Below are 13,160 nucleotides of genomic sequence, written 5' to 3'. Positions count from 1 at the left end.
ATTTCTATTGTAACAGTATTGATTGATAATGAAGGACTTCTTGAATAAAATGTCTAGCGCATGATCAGTAGTCTTTGTGGTTACCTTTTGGTACATTATTGCTTAAATAGTAATTTCTTTAGATATATTTTCACATTATGTGTCACTGAGTAAAATCCTTTAGTTTATATCCTCTTGCACTTTTCATTCCAGGCATCATTCCTCAATTGTTCTCTAGACTGAATCACCCTGAGAGTTATGTGCGCCAGAGTGTGTCGGACCTACTGTGTCGCCTTGCACAGGATGCTCCACATCTCATTGTCTACCCCGCGGTTGTAGGGTGCACTTCTATTCAGAGAGACAAGAACAGCACAACCAGAGACAGTAAGATTTACATTGGATTTGTTCGCAACATGTTATTACTTGTCTATTTTATTTTGTGTTCTGAAAATGAGAAGAACATGATGAAATTTATTTTAAATGTAGTAGTTCTTCTAACTCCTCTCAGGCTCCTGACAATATTTTTATTGACTGCTCATAATTTTCTGCAATTGGATTGGATTTTAATCTGTTACTTGGATGACATTTATATATTGTTTATGTGCTAAGTTTGTTTACTGCTCCAACTGCTACAGAAGGTTAAATATGAAGCTAGCATAGAATTCCTGTAGTGTATCTAATTTTACTAGTGTCTTTTACAAGTCAAATAATATCCACATGCTAAAGATAAACCAAATGTGTCACTCGGTCAGTCAAAAAAGTTTTAAAACTGCACCTTTTTCAATTTCATGATTGTAAATTTGAATTGTCCATCCTGGAAAGTCTGCCAAATGATGCAGTTACGTAAGATGCATTACTGCTGTGTGCACAATAGCATACATATTCAAATAAGGTTTGGCAAAAGCAACCAAGGTTCATATATACAGCACAGGAAGAACGAAAAAAATATGTGTTCATATTTCACTTTTGGAAGGTATTAGGTGATACCCTTAGCTTCTTTAATTTCTTAGAGTTTTGCTATTTGAAACTATAAATGCAGGGTTTGCAGGGTTTAGTGGCAATGATTTAAATGTTATCTGGCTTCAAATGCATCGCTTTAAAGCTGTAATTTCCAACATAATTTGCATTGTAGGTATGCTGCAGCGTTACCTGTCAGCCCAGGAGGAAGAGGCAGAAGGAGACCAGGAGAATGAGGAGCTGGAGGAGACAGAAGATGAACATAATAAAATGTTGCTACAGGATTACTTGTCTGCTCTGGTAGATACACTGTCACATTACAATCCAAGGTGAGAGGTTGGTGTGAATTTGGGGTGGTCGTTTCTAGTCTTAGATGTGGTCAGATTAATAAGGGAGCACTTTTACCTCTAACAAGTGGTGGAAGATGTAATTTTAAACAAAATTAAGTAGATACATTTTTTACAAGTCTATTCTTTTCCCTATTTTCTTAAGCATGTCAATGGTTGGTAAATTAAATTCAAGTTGGAGCCTTGAAACTGCGGATTATCATCACTCACTCACAAAGTCAACTAAGTGCAAGTTTCTACATTATGATTTTCTCATGTGATCAAGTTACACAAAGACAATCTATTTTATGATATAGGGGTACATAGTATTTTCATTACTTTTCTACAATTTGGTTCTATGAGCAGATATTGTTTAAACAGTCCATTTTTCCTTTATTTTTTATTTATTTATTTGTTTTAATTCTTATTTTCAGAATGATATCAGAAGTGCAGCTGTTTGTCCAGGAGCTGCGTAGAATCACTGTCCTTTGGGATGAGCTATGGCTGGGCAGCCTGAACCAGCACCACCCCGATGTCAGCAAGAGAATCACACAGCTGGAGAACGAGATCAGGAAAGTGATGAATAACTCTTCCCTGTCCAAAGAGGAGAAAGAAGTCATTGTGAAGGAGAAACATAACATTGTGTTCAAGCCTGTAAGTTTGTTGGCTGTCTTTGTTTATATTGTATTTGATTCAAAATATTCAAGGAATTATTCACAGATTATTTTTGGAAAATAGGCAGTGCTATGAAGGCATCATAATTTAAGGGGTTTCATTTGTTCTTTGTTACTTTTTGAAAGACAGTGCCTTTCCTTTCATTTTGATTGTTTTACACTCTAACACATAATTCAGAATGGTATCTGCCCCAATGTTTTAGATAAGGATTCCTTTAAATTTATACTTCAGTATTCCTTTGATGATTTGTTTATATATATGTGTGTGTGTATAATTACATAATAGGCTGTCTACACATTTGAGCGTCTGCGTGAGCTAACCTCCCAGCCTGCGGAGACCCCCAATGAACAGTGGTTCCAGCAGACATACGGGAAGACCATTGATGATGCACTGGAACGGTTGAAGAACCCTCCAAATCCAAGCAGCCCCAGCAGCAGCTGGCAGCTCTTCAAACAGGTGCACAGTCAATTTGTAGAGGATAATTATATTAGACATAAACTTGAAGAATTTTTTAAGACTAATTTGAGAACTTAAAAGAACTTTAATATTGTTGAAATGATATGGAAGAAAGGAGTTTTCAAAGGACAGAGGAATAAGTATTTGAACTTTTTATCTTAGCTGAATTGAGATTGTAATGTTTGGCAAATGTTATAAGTAGTCAAGATCTGTCATTTTAGCAACTAGAAAATATTTAGTCAAGGAGTAGAGATAGGCAACCAACTATGATCACTTTTCACAGACAAATCTTTGTCTTTGTAGCTGCATCACAGCTTACAGCAGCGTGCACAGAAGAGAAGCAGTTTGCTCCTGAAGATAGATGAGATCAGTACAAAGTTGTCAGAGTTAAAGAGCACTGTGATTGCAATGCCTGGGCTCAGTGGGACTGGTCAGGTGGGGCTCCATTACTTTGTCTTTAAAGAGATATCTGTTCGTATGAGATTCATCTTTCACACACATGCACATGCAAGCAAAATTTAACAACTCATAGAAATATAATAAATTCCATTTCACCATCAAAACAACGGTTATTGCAATTATTCTGGAATCTGTGCTTGCCATCAGACCACATATCTTCATAGTAATCTTAGAGATGTTACAAACAACCAATGTTTTAGAAAAAAAAAAAAAAACATGGACTAATTTTGAATGTCGGAATGGATTCATTAACCATTGGTAAGTATAGGAAAATTGTTTAACCACAGGAAAATATGCTTTTTGGGCCAAAACGAACAGTTGTTATCCCTTTAAGCAAAGTGATATTCAAACAGAGCAATAAAATATATTTTATCACTTATAAACTTAAAGGTAGCTGGTAATTACTTTATATGTTATGAAATGCAGTCTGCATTTGCATGGTGTTGCTCTAATGATTGAGGCTTTTTTAGGTTGTCACTATTGATTCAATATACAACACTGCCCAGATACTGCCTACCAAGACCAAGCCTAAGAAGATGATCTTTATTGGCTCGGATGGCAGGAAGTAAGTTTGTCACATTATGAAAATAATTAAAACTGAAGGTCACTGTTGTTGAAATTATGTTAAATTTGAGTTGCTGTGATTTTTGCTTGATTTTTGAAACCATGTCTCACTGTAATTAATTCATGAATTTGTGTTGTAGGAATAAAACAACATTTTGAGATTTTCTGTAAATTTCTAATAATCCAATTTTGATGAGAGGAAGACCAAAATTGTACCACTTTGAAATATGTTCTCTTTTAATGGAATTTCTTTTTAGGTACCCATATCTGTTCAAAGGTCTTGAGGATCTACACTTAGATGAGAGAATTATGCAGTTCTTGACCATTGTAAATAACATGTTTGCCAAGTCAGACAAGTAAGTCCTAGATATTTATGTTTTTACTTGGTGATTTATCAAAATTAATATACATTTATTAGAATGCTTATGTGAACTTCAACATTGGGGAAAGCTCAGCATCCTACAATTGGTGGTAGTAATTGACCATTGAGTATGTTGTTCAATTGAAATTGAAATATAATGAATAGTTTACATGATATCTATCTTATTAATTTTAGGGGCAAAAAGAAGAAGCACTGTGCGCGTTACTACTCTGTGACCCCCCTGGGTCCCCGTTCTGGTCTAATCCAGTGGGTAGATGGAGCCACCCCCTTGTTTGGTCTCTATAAAAGATGGCAACAGAGAGAGGCAGTGGCACAGACTTTGAAAGTAAACAAATATATGATTAATTTTTAAGCTGTTGAAAACTTCATTATATGCAGTTTGAAGTAATGTTCTTATTGCAACATTTTAACATGTATAATCAGTTTTATGGTTCATTGCAATTTTTTTTTTGCATTTTAGATTCATGGACAACAAGCACAGCAAAATCCTAGTATTCCAAGACCAAGTGAGGTTTACTACAGAAAGCTTACACCAATGTTGAGAGAAAAGGTAATGTCTCTTTTACCATAATGTGCATTGATCTTATTGGAAGTATCAGATTAAAGAATTCTTAATGACAAATGAATTTTTACTTCTTCTCAATTTAATTGAACATTACAGTAGCTGACATTGAAAAATTTCAACATGTCCTTTTCAGTAAAATTATAATTTGTCTATATTATATTGTAAACTGTTTGTGGTTGTGATTTTTTCCTGGCATTTGTAGGGTGTAAGTAACCTAGAGGTCAGGAAGGAGTGGCCACTGTCTGTACAGAGACAAGTGTTGGAAGAACTGATGAAGGAGACTCCAGCAGATCTGCTAGCTAGGTTAGTTGGGGGTTTTTGCTCTTGGCAGTTGTTTTAAAGCCAAGAAATGAGGAATTACGATGTGTTGCGAGATGAATGGCTTAATCACTAAATATTCTTGATGTCAGGAACTTGAGTAGTTTGTACAAGTTTTATAAAGTTGCAGATATCAAAAGGTGGGTATTTTTTTTTTGTTTGTTTTATAGTGCCAGAAGTCATTACAGGTTATGTAGTGTTTTACTTTATTATGATGTTTTTTTTCACAGTTGTCACTTCTTTTGCTAGCATTATAGGGAATAACAGCATAGCAGTGGTTGTGTGTATGTATTTTTGCATATATTCCAGGGAGTTATGGTGTAGTAGTACTAGTTGTCAGGAGTGGTGGCAGGTGACCCAGACCTATGCTAGGTCCACAGCTGTCATGTCCATGATAGGGTACATTATTGGCCTCGGAGACAGGCATCTGGACAATGTGCTGGTTGACTTGACCTCTGGGGAGGTAGGGGAATATATATATTTTTTAATTTTTTGGATTCATGGAAGATATTCGTTTGATTTTATGTGAGATAATTGAGAAAAAAGTTTTACGTGTATTATTTTTTTATTGTTTAGACTTTAACTTATTGTGTAGTTTTTTTCCTAAGATTAGTTGTGGATTGGTTTGCCTTTTAAAAGATTATCTATTTAAACTGTTGTTGTTTCTTATTACAGGTTGTTCATATTGACTATAATGTGTGTTTTGAAAAAGGAAAGAGCCTTAGAGTACCAGAGAAAGTTCCATTTAGACTGACCCAAAACATTGAGACTGCTTTTGGAGTGACTGGGGTAGAGGTAAAGTACTGATTAAAATTTTCATTGCCTTTATACTGACTTGGCATAAATTGGCAGTCTTAATGGCTGTGTTCACATGACTTATTAAGACTAAGATTTACTAGGTTATCTGACAACCACATGCTTAACATAGGATTCAGATTAAAATGCAGAGGGGGATTCTTTTTTAACTGGTTGTCTGTCTTGTCTAAGCTAGACCTTGTGTGAACACAGCTTTATGTAAAGAATGGTCTCTCATTTACATTAACTGTGTTATTTGCATATATTTATTCAAACTTGTATAAAGTGGTATTAATTGGCAGAGTAAAAAATGGCAAATAGTATGTTGTGAGGTTCTGGCAGCAAGTATTGCTTCCGTTTCTTATTTTATATTAACAAGAGTCAGGTGATGTTTTTTATTTATACTTCACTATTATTTATTAAAAAAAAAAATGATGCCTTTTCCTTGAGAGGGCTTTCTCTTTGGTATGGCATTATTGATCGTCAGTGTTGTGCAGTTGAGAGTACCTTATTAATTGAACCAGCTGAGCTTTTTATAGTTAGTGATTGATTAGTTTAAGTATACGAGTGCTTTACTCCTCGCCTATGTTCTAAATTTACCCTTGACTTTTTTGTAGATGGTAAAATCATTAACCCATTCCTGGTTTATAGTTACTTCAATTTTATGTAGACATCTTATTGCCAAAATATTGTCAAATAAATTGACAGAGTGAGCAAAAAGCATCACCAATGACTTGCCATGTTTGAAAGCGTAATTTGAGGGGGAAAAAAACAATCAAACGTAGAGTTAGAATTAAAAACCTAAAAATGGTGATGAGTTCAATACAAAGGTTGGGAAAAATTGATTAAGAGAAGGTGTTTGGATACAGAGATTTGAATGTATAAAAGAGGTGACACAGGCACTTTGCATTAAGTACTGAAATTGGATCCAATTTTAATGGAGTATTCACTACCATTCATGATATCATCATTTTCTTAATTTTACTGCTTACTGAATCCATTAGTAAAAGCTAGTTGTTGTTTCAGTAAATTTATTGAAATTCAATTTATTTTATTTGCATTCAGTTAATAAAAGTATCAGTCGTTTTCTATGCTATAGTGTTGCTACACAGTTTGTGTCAATCTGTATCATGTTACATAAATGAACATACTGTGGGATATGTTAAATCAAGATGTTGTGGACAGATAAGAGATGTGTACCAATAATTACATTACAGCTGTGTTGTTGTATGTTTTTACAAAAGTGTTTAAACAGTTGTTCTGTGAAAGGAAAAATATGTTTATGGGTTATAATCCTTGGGACTGTACATTTTTTTTTTTTTGCAAAATATATTTTTAATCATTTTGTAACAAGAGAGGTCCTTTACATAGATACTTATAGAATAGCAAGAGTATAAAACATTGAGAAGGCCCATTTTACCAGTGAATAATATTGTTTTTCTCACAGGTATAAATAACAAATATGAGAAACAGGTGCTTCTAAAATGGAATTGGATATCCTTGTTAGAGCATTATACTGAGGATTACCTAGGGTTTGAGTAAATCTCAGGCTATATTACATAGAGTGACTTAGACTGCCTTTTAAGCCAACTTTTGATCGAAATCATTTAACTGACACAATGAATAAATAAATAAATAAATAAATAAATAAATAAATAAATAAATAAATAAATAAATAAATGCATCAATTGTAAAAGTAATTTTTAAGCCTCTGAACATTTTTACACAATCGCTGGTGAAAGCAGGAGAGAGATAATGCTGCATGGTTTATTAGGGAACAGTTTGTGTAAATGTTTTTCTTCCCTTCAGATAAATTTTTAGGCCTGTTGCACCTGTCTCTATATCTGTTTTTAATTTATTTGCTCTTGCACATATATTAGCACAGCCAACAAGGATGCTTCAGAGCTGATGCTTGTTGAGGCATCCACCAATATGTATTTATTGAGGAAAGAAGATTTGGCAAGGTCATGAAAACCAATTTTAGAGTGTCATGGATTATGTCCAAATTGTTGTAATTGATGGTCTGGTGTAATTGATTGCTCACTCCTTTTAATATTGATGCCCAGTTGCAATAATGAAACCCTTGGGGAATGATGCATTTTATTCGCCCTGGAGATCCTGATGAACTGGCTGGTATTTTGATAGCTGTAAGTAATTGGCAAATGCCAAGGAAAGATGCCCAGTAGAACAGGCTTGCTGGCACAGGTAGCCCGCTTTGGAGGAAGCTATTAACTCTTAATGAAACCTGTAGGGAGCTTCTGCCACAGGCTTAGGTTATTCCAGTGAAACAGACCAAGAATGCATTACTGGGGCTTCATCATATTTATCTAGAAATCGTGGGAGAGGGGAGGGGGGGGGGGGGGGAGAAATCTATATGGAGCCTCCCTCACATGGTAATGTGTGTTGTCACCTGTGAGGCACTTTTGATATGATGTCATAAGTCAGTTATTTTCTTATGCTGCCAGGCATCCTTTTACCTCAGAAATGTCAAGAGGTATGCTGGCTATAGAGAGCCTTTATCAACACGGTGTCTATGTAGAGTCATCCTAGCTGCAGGAAGCCTCTTTTACAGGGTCAAGAGCCTTGTAAGCTGTATGGACCATTTCAGGTTTGACTTGCCAGGAGAACAAAAACAGTAGTCCATTTTAATTTTTAGTGTATTTTGTGTTTTTTTAAAGCTTGAATTTCATTTCCGTAATCAGATTCTCTAAAGAGTGAACGGCATCCCCTAAAATCAACTCAGTGCTGTTACTAAATCTTTGTGAAGTGTTTTGAATTTCGAGGACAAAGGTCTGACAACTTCATTAGGAAATCACCTCTTTGCATGTAAATAATTTACCTTATCAAGTAAATAAATACCTGACCTGAAATTACAGTGTAACGTGCTTTCAGAGAGGCTAGCAGTAAATGGCGTTTTTTGCAGAACCCACCTTATGCCATGCTAATTATCAGTTTATTCAGTTACTTCAGATGTATATGTTAAAACCAAAAAACAAACGCTTAGGCACGGTCAGCTCACGACTCCTATCTTCCAATTCAGTAACGGTTAACATAAACTGATCCTGGCATAACCGAGCTATTTCGAACAATAAAACTCTGATCTGAAAATTACTAAATGCTGAAGAATTCCCTGTATTTTAATACCTTGGGGTAATTGTCCTCATAACAACACTATTACTGTGATGAAACTTTGATGTAAAGCTTTACATGTAAGAAAATCAAAATAGTATTGATCAGCTTTTCAGATCTTGGGGGGTTTAGTCTGAATGTTAAATGCTAGCAAAGGTGCAAGGAGGTGGATGGCATTTCATTTTGGGGGAATTTTTTTTTCTCTGCTACGTATCATATGTTTTATAACCTTTTGCTTCTGCCATTACACATTCTAATTAAGCCTATAATGTTCTTGTTTACGGGGTCTTGGTTCCAATTTATGTGATTTTGTAACATTGCCAGGAACTGTGGCTATTAGGTTTATTGCAAGAGCAAAGATAAAAAAAGAGAAAAGAATAATGGCAGAAAAAATAATTTATCAGTAATTCTTGGATATTAGTTTGTTTTGGATACTAAAGTAGAAAAAAAGAAGGTGAAGAAAAAAACACTCGAGGTGATTCATTTAATACCATTGATCAGACTTGGTAACATGCTGTGATGATTCCTTTGATGTATATAGGAGGTCTCACCTGGTGGATTGTGAGAAAGTGGCTTTCTCCAGTTCCAGCAGTCCAGACTACCTCAATAAGAAAATAAACCCAGCCAAACCTATGTATAACAAGGGTAGAGGCTCTAATGAAGAGGGTTTGCGGGGTCACCAGTGTTCAACACAGGTAGTCATGTGTTCTGCATTCTATTTTGATATCTGCCTCAGAGATTCTGGTTTTGCTCTGGCATTCAGTGGAAGGGGTTTTCTGCTACTTTGAAACCTGCCCCAAGATCTTTTTTTTTTCGACTTCTTCTTTGCACTTTTTTCTTCACCATCTGGTCCCTGGCCAGTCTAGGTTTGGGTTGAATAGCAATGAGCTTGGAAAGCAAGCTGTTACAGTCCATGGAATTATAACCAAGCCAGTGGAAAGCTCAACATAAATCAAGCTATCACACAAAATAACCTTGACTTATGGAGAGGAGCTGGATTGTACCCAGTGTAATAGCTGACAAGGTTGCTTAATTTTTCTGACTGGATTATGAGCACATGGTTCTTTCCATGCACTCCTCTGGGATTTCAACCTTTCACCAGTGCCATCAAATTTAAATGTTTTGCATAGGGAGTGTATTGATCACTAAGGGGGAAGAAGGTGATATAGCATGGAAGTCAGTGGAATGGATCCTTGTTTTATGACACACCTTGAGAGATTCACTGCAGCAGTTACTGTTTGGCCAGTTGTGTGATCCTAATGTTTTCATAAAGAAGCAGCTACAAGTGTCTGAGGCAATGTAGTGCTGGGGAGGGCAGTCTTTTTATGTGTTTATGACTGCTCGGCTGCGGCAGAAAAAATTGTTGCATGAACTCGGCTCAACTCCGCAGCACCTCCATTTAGAATGGCAGTCAATGAAAGTGGCTACCGTGAAACAGCATGGACCCAAGGAAGCCACTACTGGGATGCTGTGGCCGTGGTGTTCCTTGATCTCATCATGTTCCTACTGGTGGTATTCAGTAATATCATTTTCTTGACTGTAATACATAGGTACAGTCGCTTCACAGACACCACCAACAAATTTTTCATCAATTTAGCCATTGCTGACATGATGGTTGGATTGTTCTTACCTTTCCATTCAAGTGTTACCATAGATAAAAGCCTGTTAGATCGCATGGATGTTTGCTTGCCCCTGTTCTCCTGCGTAATATTTGTATATACTGGAATTAGTGTAGCTTTAGTGTGTATCATGATAGACAGGTATATAGCAGTAGAGGACTATATTTTCTATCATACCAAGTGGGAAGGACATAACTATAGAATTAATGCTGGGATAGTACTAGGATGGTTGCTGTCAGGAGGATTTGCTGTTATTACTGTGTTTTCATTAAACAATTGGAAAGAAGGAGTGAAATGCATTTTTGAAAAAGTTGTGGTACAAGAATATGTCTGGACTCTGGTCGGGCACTTCATTCTGGTCTCCTTGCTGCAGATAGCGTTGTTCTTCCATGTGCATTCTACCCTCAGGTACCGCCTTACCAAGCTGAAATTCAACATTTTCTCCAGGAGGGCTAAATGTGCCTCTAAGTACTTTCGCAAAGAAATGCGACTCATGAAGACTATTTCCGTAGTTTTAAGAACCTACATTGTGTGCTGGTTCCCAGTAATGTTAATGATTATCCTGCAAGTTTTGGGAATCCAAGGGAAAGAGATTACCTTGATACGTGATGCTACTGTGTATATTGGGTTCTGTAATGCCTTCCTGAACCCTTGTGCTATCATTTGGAAAGAGAAACGCTTTAAAAGAGGATTCCTGAAACTTTTCCACTGTGCCAATGATAAGAGGGCAAACGAGGTAGCTGGCATTTCGACTATTGGTGTAAATCTCACAAAGTCTTTTCGTTCTCATCGAAATACTTCGGGGCAAGTTGTGCCTGTCCCATCAATTGTAGTTACCAAGTGCCGAGATGAGATTCCTGATCAGCAAAATGGAGACTCTACAGGTGGTCCTATCGGAGATTCAAATGGAGACTTGGACACAATTTCGGTCAATTCAGATACTTTTGGACCCTACAGCAAAAAGACTATGGAATGCCTCAAAGTGCCTGAAGTGGATTTTTATTTATCTGATGATGATGAAGATTTTGAATGATATTTTTTCCACCAAGAAACAAATTTTCTCATGTTGTTCAAATTTGGCTGATGTCTTTGCTAAATTGAACTTTTTTGCAAATACTCCACCTGGATGGAAATTTTCATATAAAAAAGATGAAAAGAAACTTAAGTTAAGACTTTTGAATTATAACAGTATTTGGTAGAAAAGGAAATAGCAGTTGTAGCCCAGAAGAATCACTCCCAATTTTGTTAATCTATTCACTACTGTGCCTAATATGGTTTGAATCTGTAATTTTAGATCACAAATTGTCTTAATCTGATTTATTATAGAAATGATCTTACCATGGATTGACCGTGCTTTTAAGATCAAAATTCTTACCCTGGAAGACTAAGGTTATTCTTGGACTGACTTCCAGCAAGTACCTCTCCTCATAATAGGGGGATGTTTGGGTAGAGACAATTACCTAATCGCTTAACTGAAAGTCAGTCCAATAAAAATGTTACTCATGATTAAGACCTTGTTAGATGATTTGTGATTTGAAATTGCAGATTCTGACAATTTCAGGTGTACTAGTGATAGTTCATATACCTGAATTTACCATATCTAGATTTTGTAGTATACCTGAACAGGTTGAAATGTATCATGTTAAAGTAATGGGCCTTCAAAACTACTTTATCTTATTCCATTTCTGTTGATATTTAATTATCTTAGTGCATTATTTTTGTTGTCTAATGATCCTTTGTGACAATTAGAGATTTAATCAACTGAAAGTGCATGATATTTGCCTAGGGCTGGTTCACATTACTTTGAGGGCGTTCAGAACAGATGATCCTCAGATCTACTGATCCATGGATCAAATATGGTGGACTCTATGTGAAAGCAAGACTGCCTAATCCTTTAATGGTCTCCCCGCCTCCAGAGGGATAAATTTAGGCTTCGAGGTTTAATTGCTAGGCCTTAGCAGGGAAGGTGCTCATGGAGGCGGATAGACCATTAAACGATTATTCAGAATTGCTTTTTAGTGGGGTCGGCCATATTTAGTCCGTGGATCAGTAAGACTGTAGATTATCTGTGTGAATGTGACTTTTGATAACTTGCTTAGCGTAGCATTTTATAACTTCCTCATATATCATTAATAAAGCAATTGCAGGGGTCTTAATTTCATTAAGGACATTAATTTAATAACCTGGGTGGTAATAAAGACCCAGCTGGTTGTACAGAACACCAAGATGGGTCATGTGATTGAGGGGCTATTTCAGTAAGCATGTATAGTATGGAACAGTGATCTAGGCAGGTCCTTTGTTAAATATTTCCTTCAGTAGAACGTTACTTTAAAAAAAAAAGAAAAAAAAATCAGGCTTACATCATGAGACAAGTTTATTAGAAGGAGATAAGTTCTCAGAGGGACAGTGGCTATCTTTATAATTGCATTGGTCTTTTATACAAGTTAGTCTGATTTCTGGTGCTAAATGCTCCATAAAATTCTGAAACCAATTATAAGTAGTGTGTGCAGTGCTTAATAACTGTTAAAATGAGTTAAAGAAAATTATTTTTAATTTTGTTGTCTAAATAGATATTAGGTCTCTGGTTTATAGTGAGATTGTTTATCTCTTGAAAGCTATTTGGAAAATGATAAACTGTAGTTTTTAATTACATACTTTAACTGGGTGTGGTGAGATGAATAGAAGAACAGCAAATTTCATTTAAGGGTTGTGTGTGAACTTAATTTGCTAGGCAAATGTGTGAATAATAGAGTTAACAAAATGTTGCAGCACATGTGCTAAGAAAATGTATAGAATGAAAGTATGCCATGCAAAATTATGAGAGGTATTTTTAAGTATTTTTGGTTGGAGTTTATTTTTGACCAATGCAACAGCTTGGCTAGCAACCCTTGCAAAGGGAAAAACAGAAATGTACTGACAGAGTTTGTAATTTGATT

The 13,160-nt window shown here is 35.9% G+C and overlaps 1 protein-coding gene across 1 annotated transcript in view; it reads left to right on the top strand.

The window, feature by feature from the left end:
• LOC106178811 (serine/threonine-protein kinase SMG1) overlaps positions 1 to 13,160 on the top strand; it is a 49,948-nt gene that overhangs the window by 18,314 nt on the left and 18,474 nt on the right. The window contains exons 39-50 of the mRNA XM_087003699.1: positions 193 to 363; positions 1,112 to 1,265; positions 1,697 to 1,916; positions 2,223 to 2,393; positions 2,697 to 2,828; positions 3,323 to 3,417; positions 3,674 to 3,772; positions 3,973 to 4,123; positions 4,259 to 4,348; positions 4,566 to 4,666; positions 4,991 to 5,144; positions 5,357 to 5,476. Of these exons, the coding sequence (XP_086859825.1) occupies positions 193 to 363; positions 1,112 to 1,265; positions 1,697 to 1,916; positions 2,223 to 2,393; positions 2,697 to 2,828; positions 3,323 to 3,417; positions 3,674 to 3,772; positions 3,973 to 4,123; positions 4,259 to 4,348; positions 4,566 to 4,666; positions 4,991 to 5,144; positions 5,357 to 5,476 (1,658 nt within the window). The remainder of the gene's footprint in view (positions 1 to 192; positions 364 to 1,111; positions 1,266 to 1,696; positions 1,917 to 2,222; positions 2,394 to 2,696; positions 2,829 to 3,322; positions 3,418 to 3,673; positions 3,773 to 3,972; positions 4,124 to 4,258; positions 4,349 to 4,565; positions 4,667 to 4,990; positions 5,145 to 5,356; positions 5,477 to 13,160) is intronic.

The sequence above is a fragment of the Lingula anatina genome, chromosome 2 (assembly GCF_051362555.1).
Source record: "Lingula anatina isolate TDL-2025a chromosome 2, LinAna3.0, whole genome shotgun sequence".
NCBI classification, from domain to species: domain Eukaryota; kingdom Metazoa; phylum Brachiopoda; class Lingulata; order Lingulida; family Lingulidae; genus Lingula; species Lingula anatina.
The sequence above is the reverse complement of the archived record's forward strand: the minus strand, read 5'-3'. Positions and strand labels throughout refer to the sequence as shown.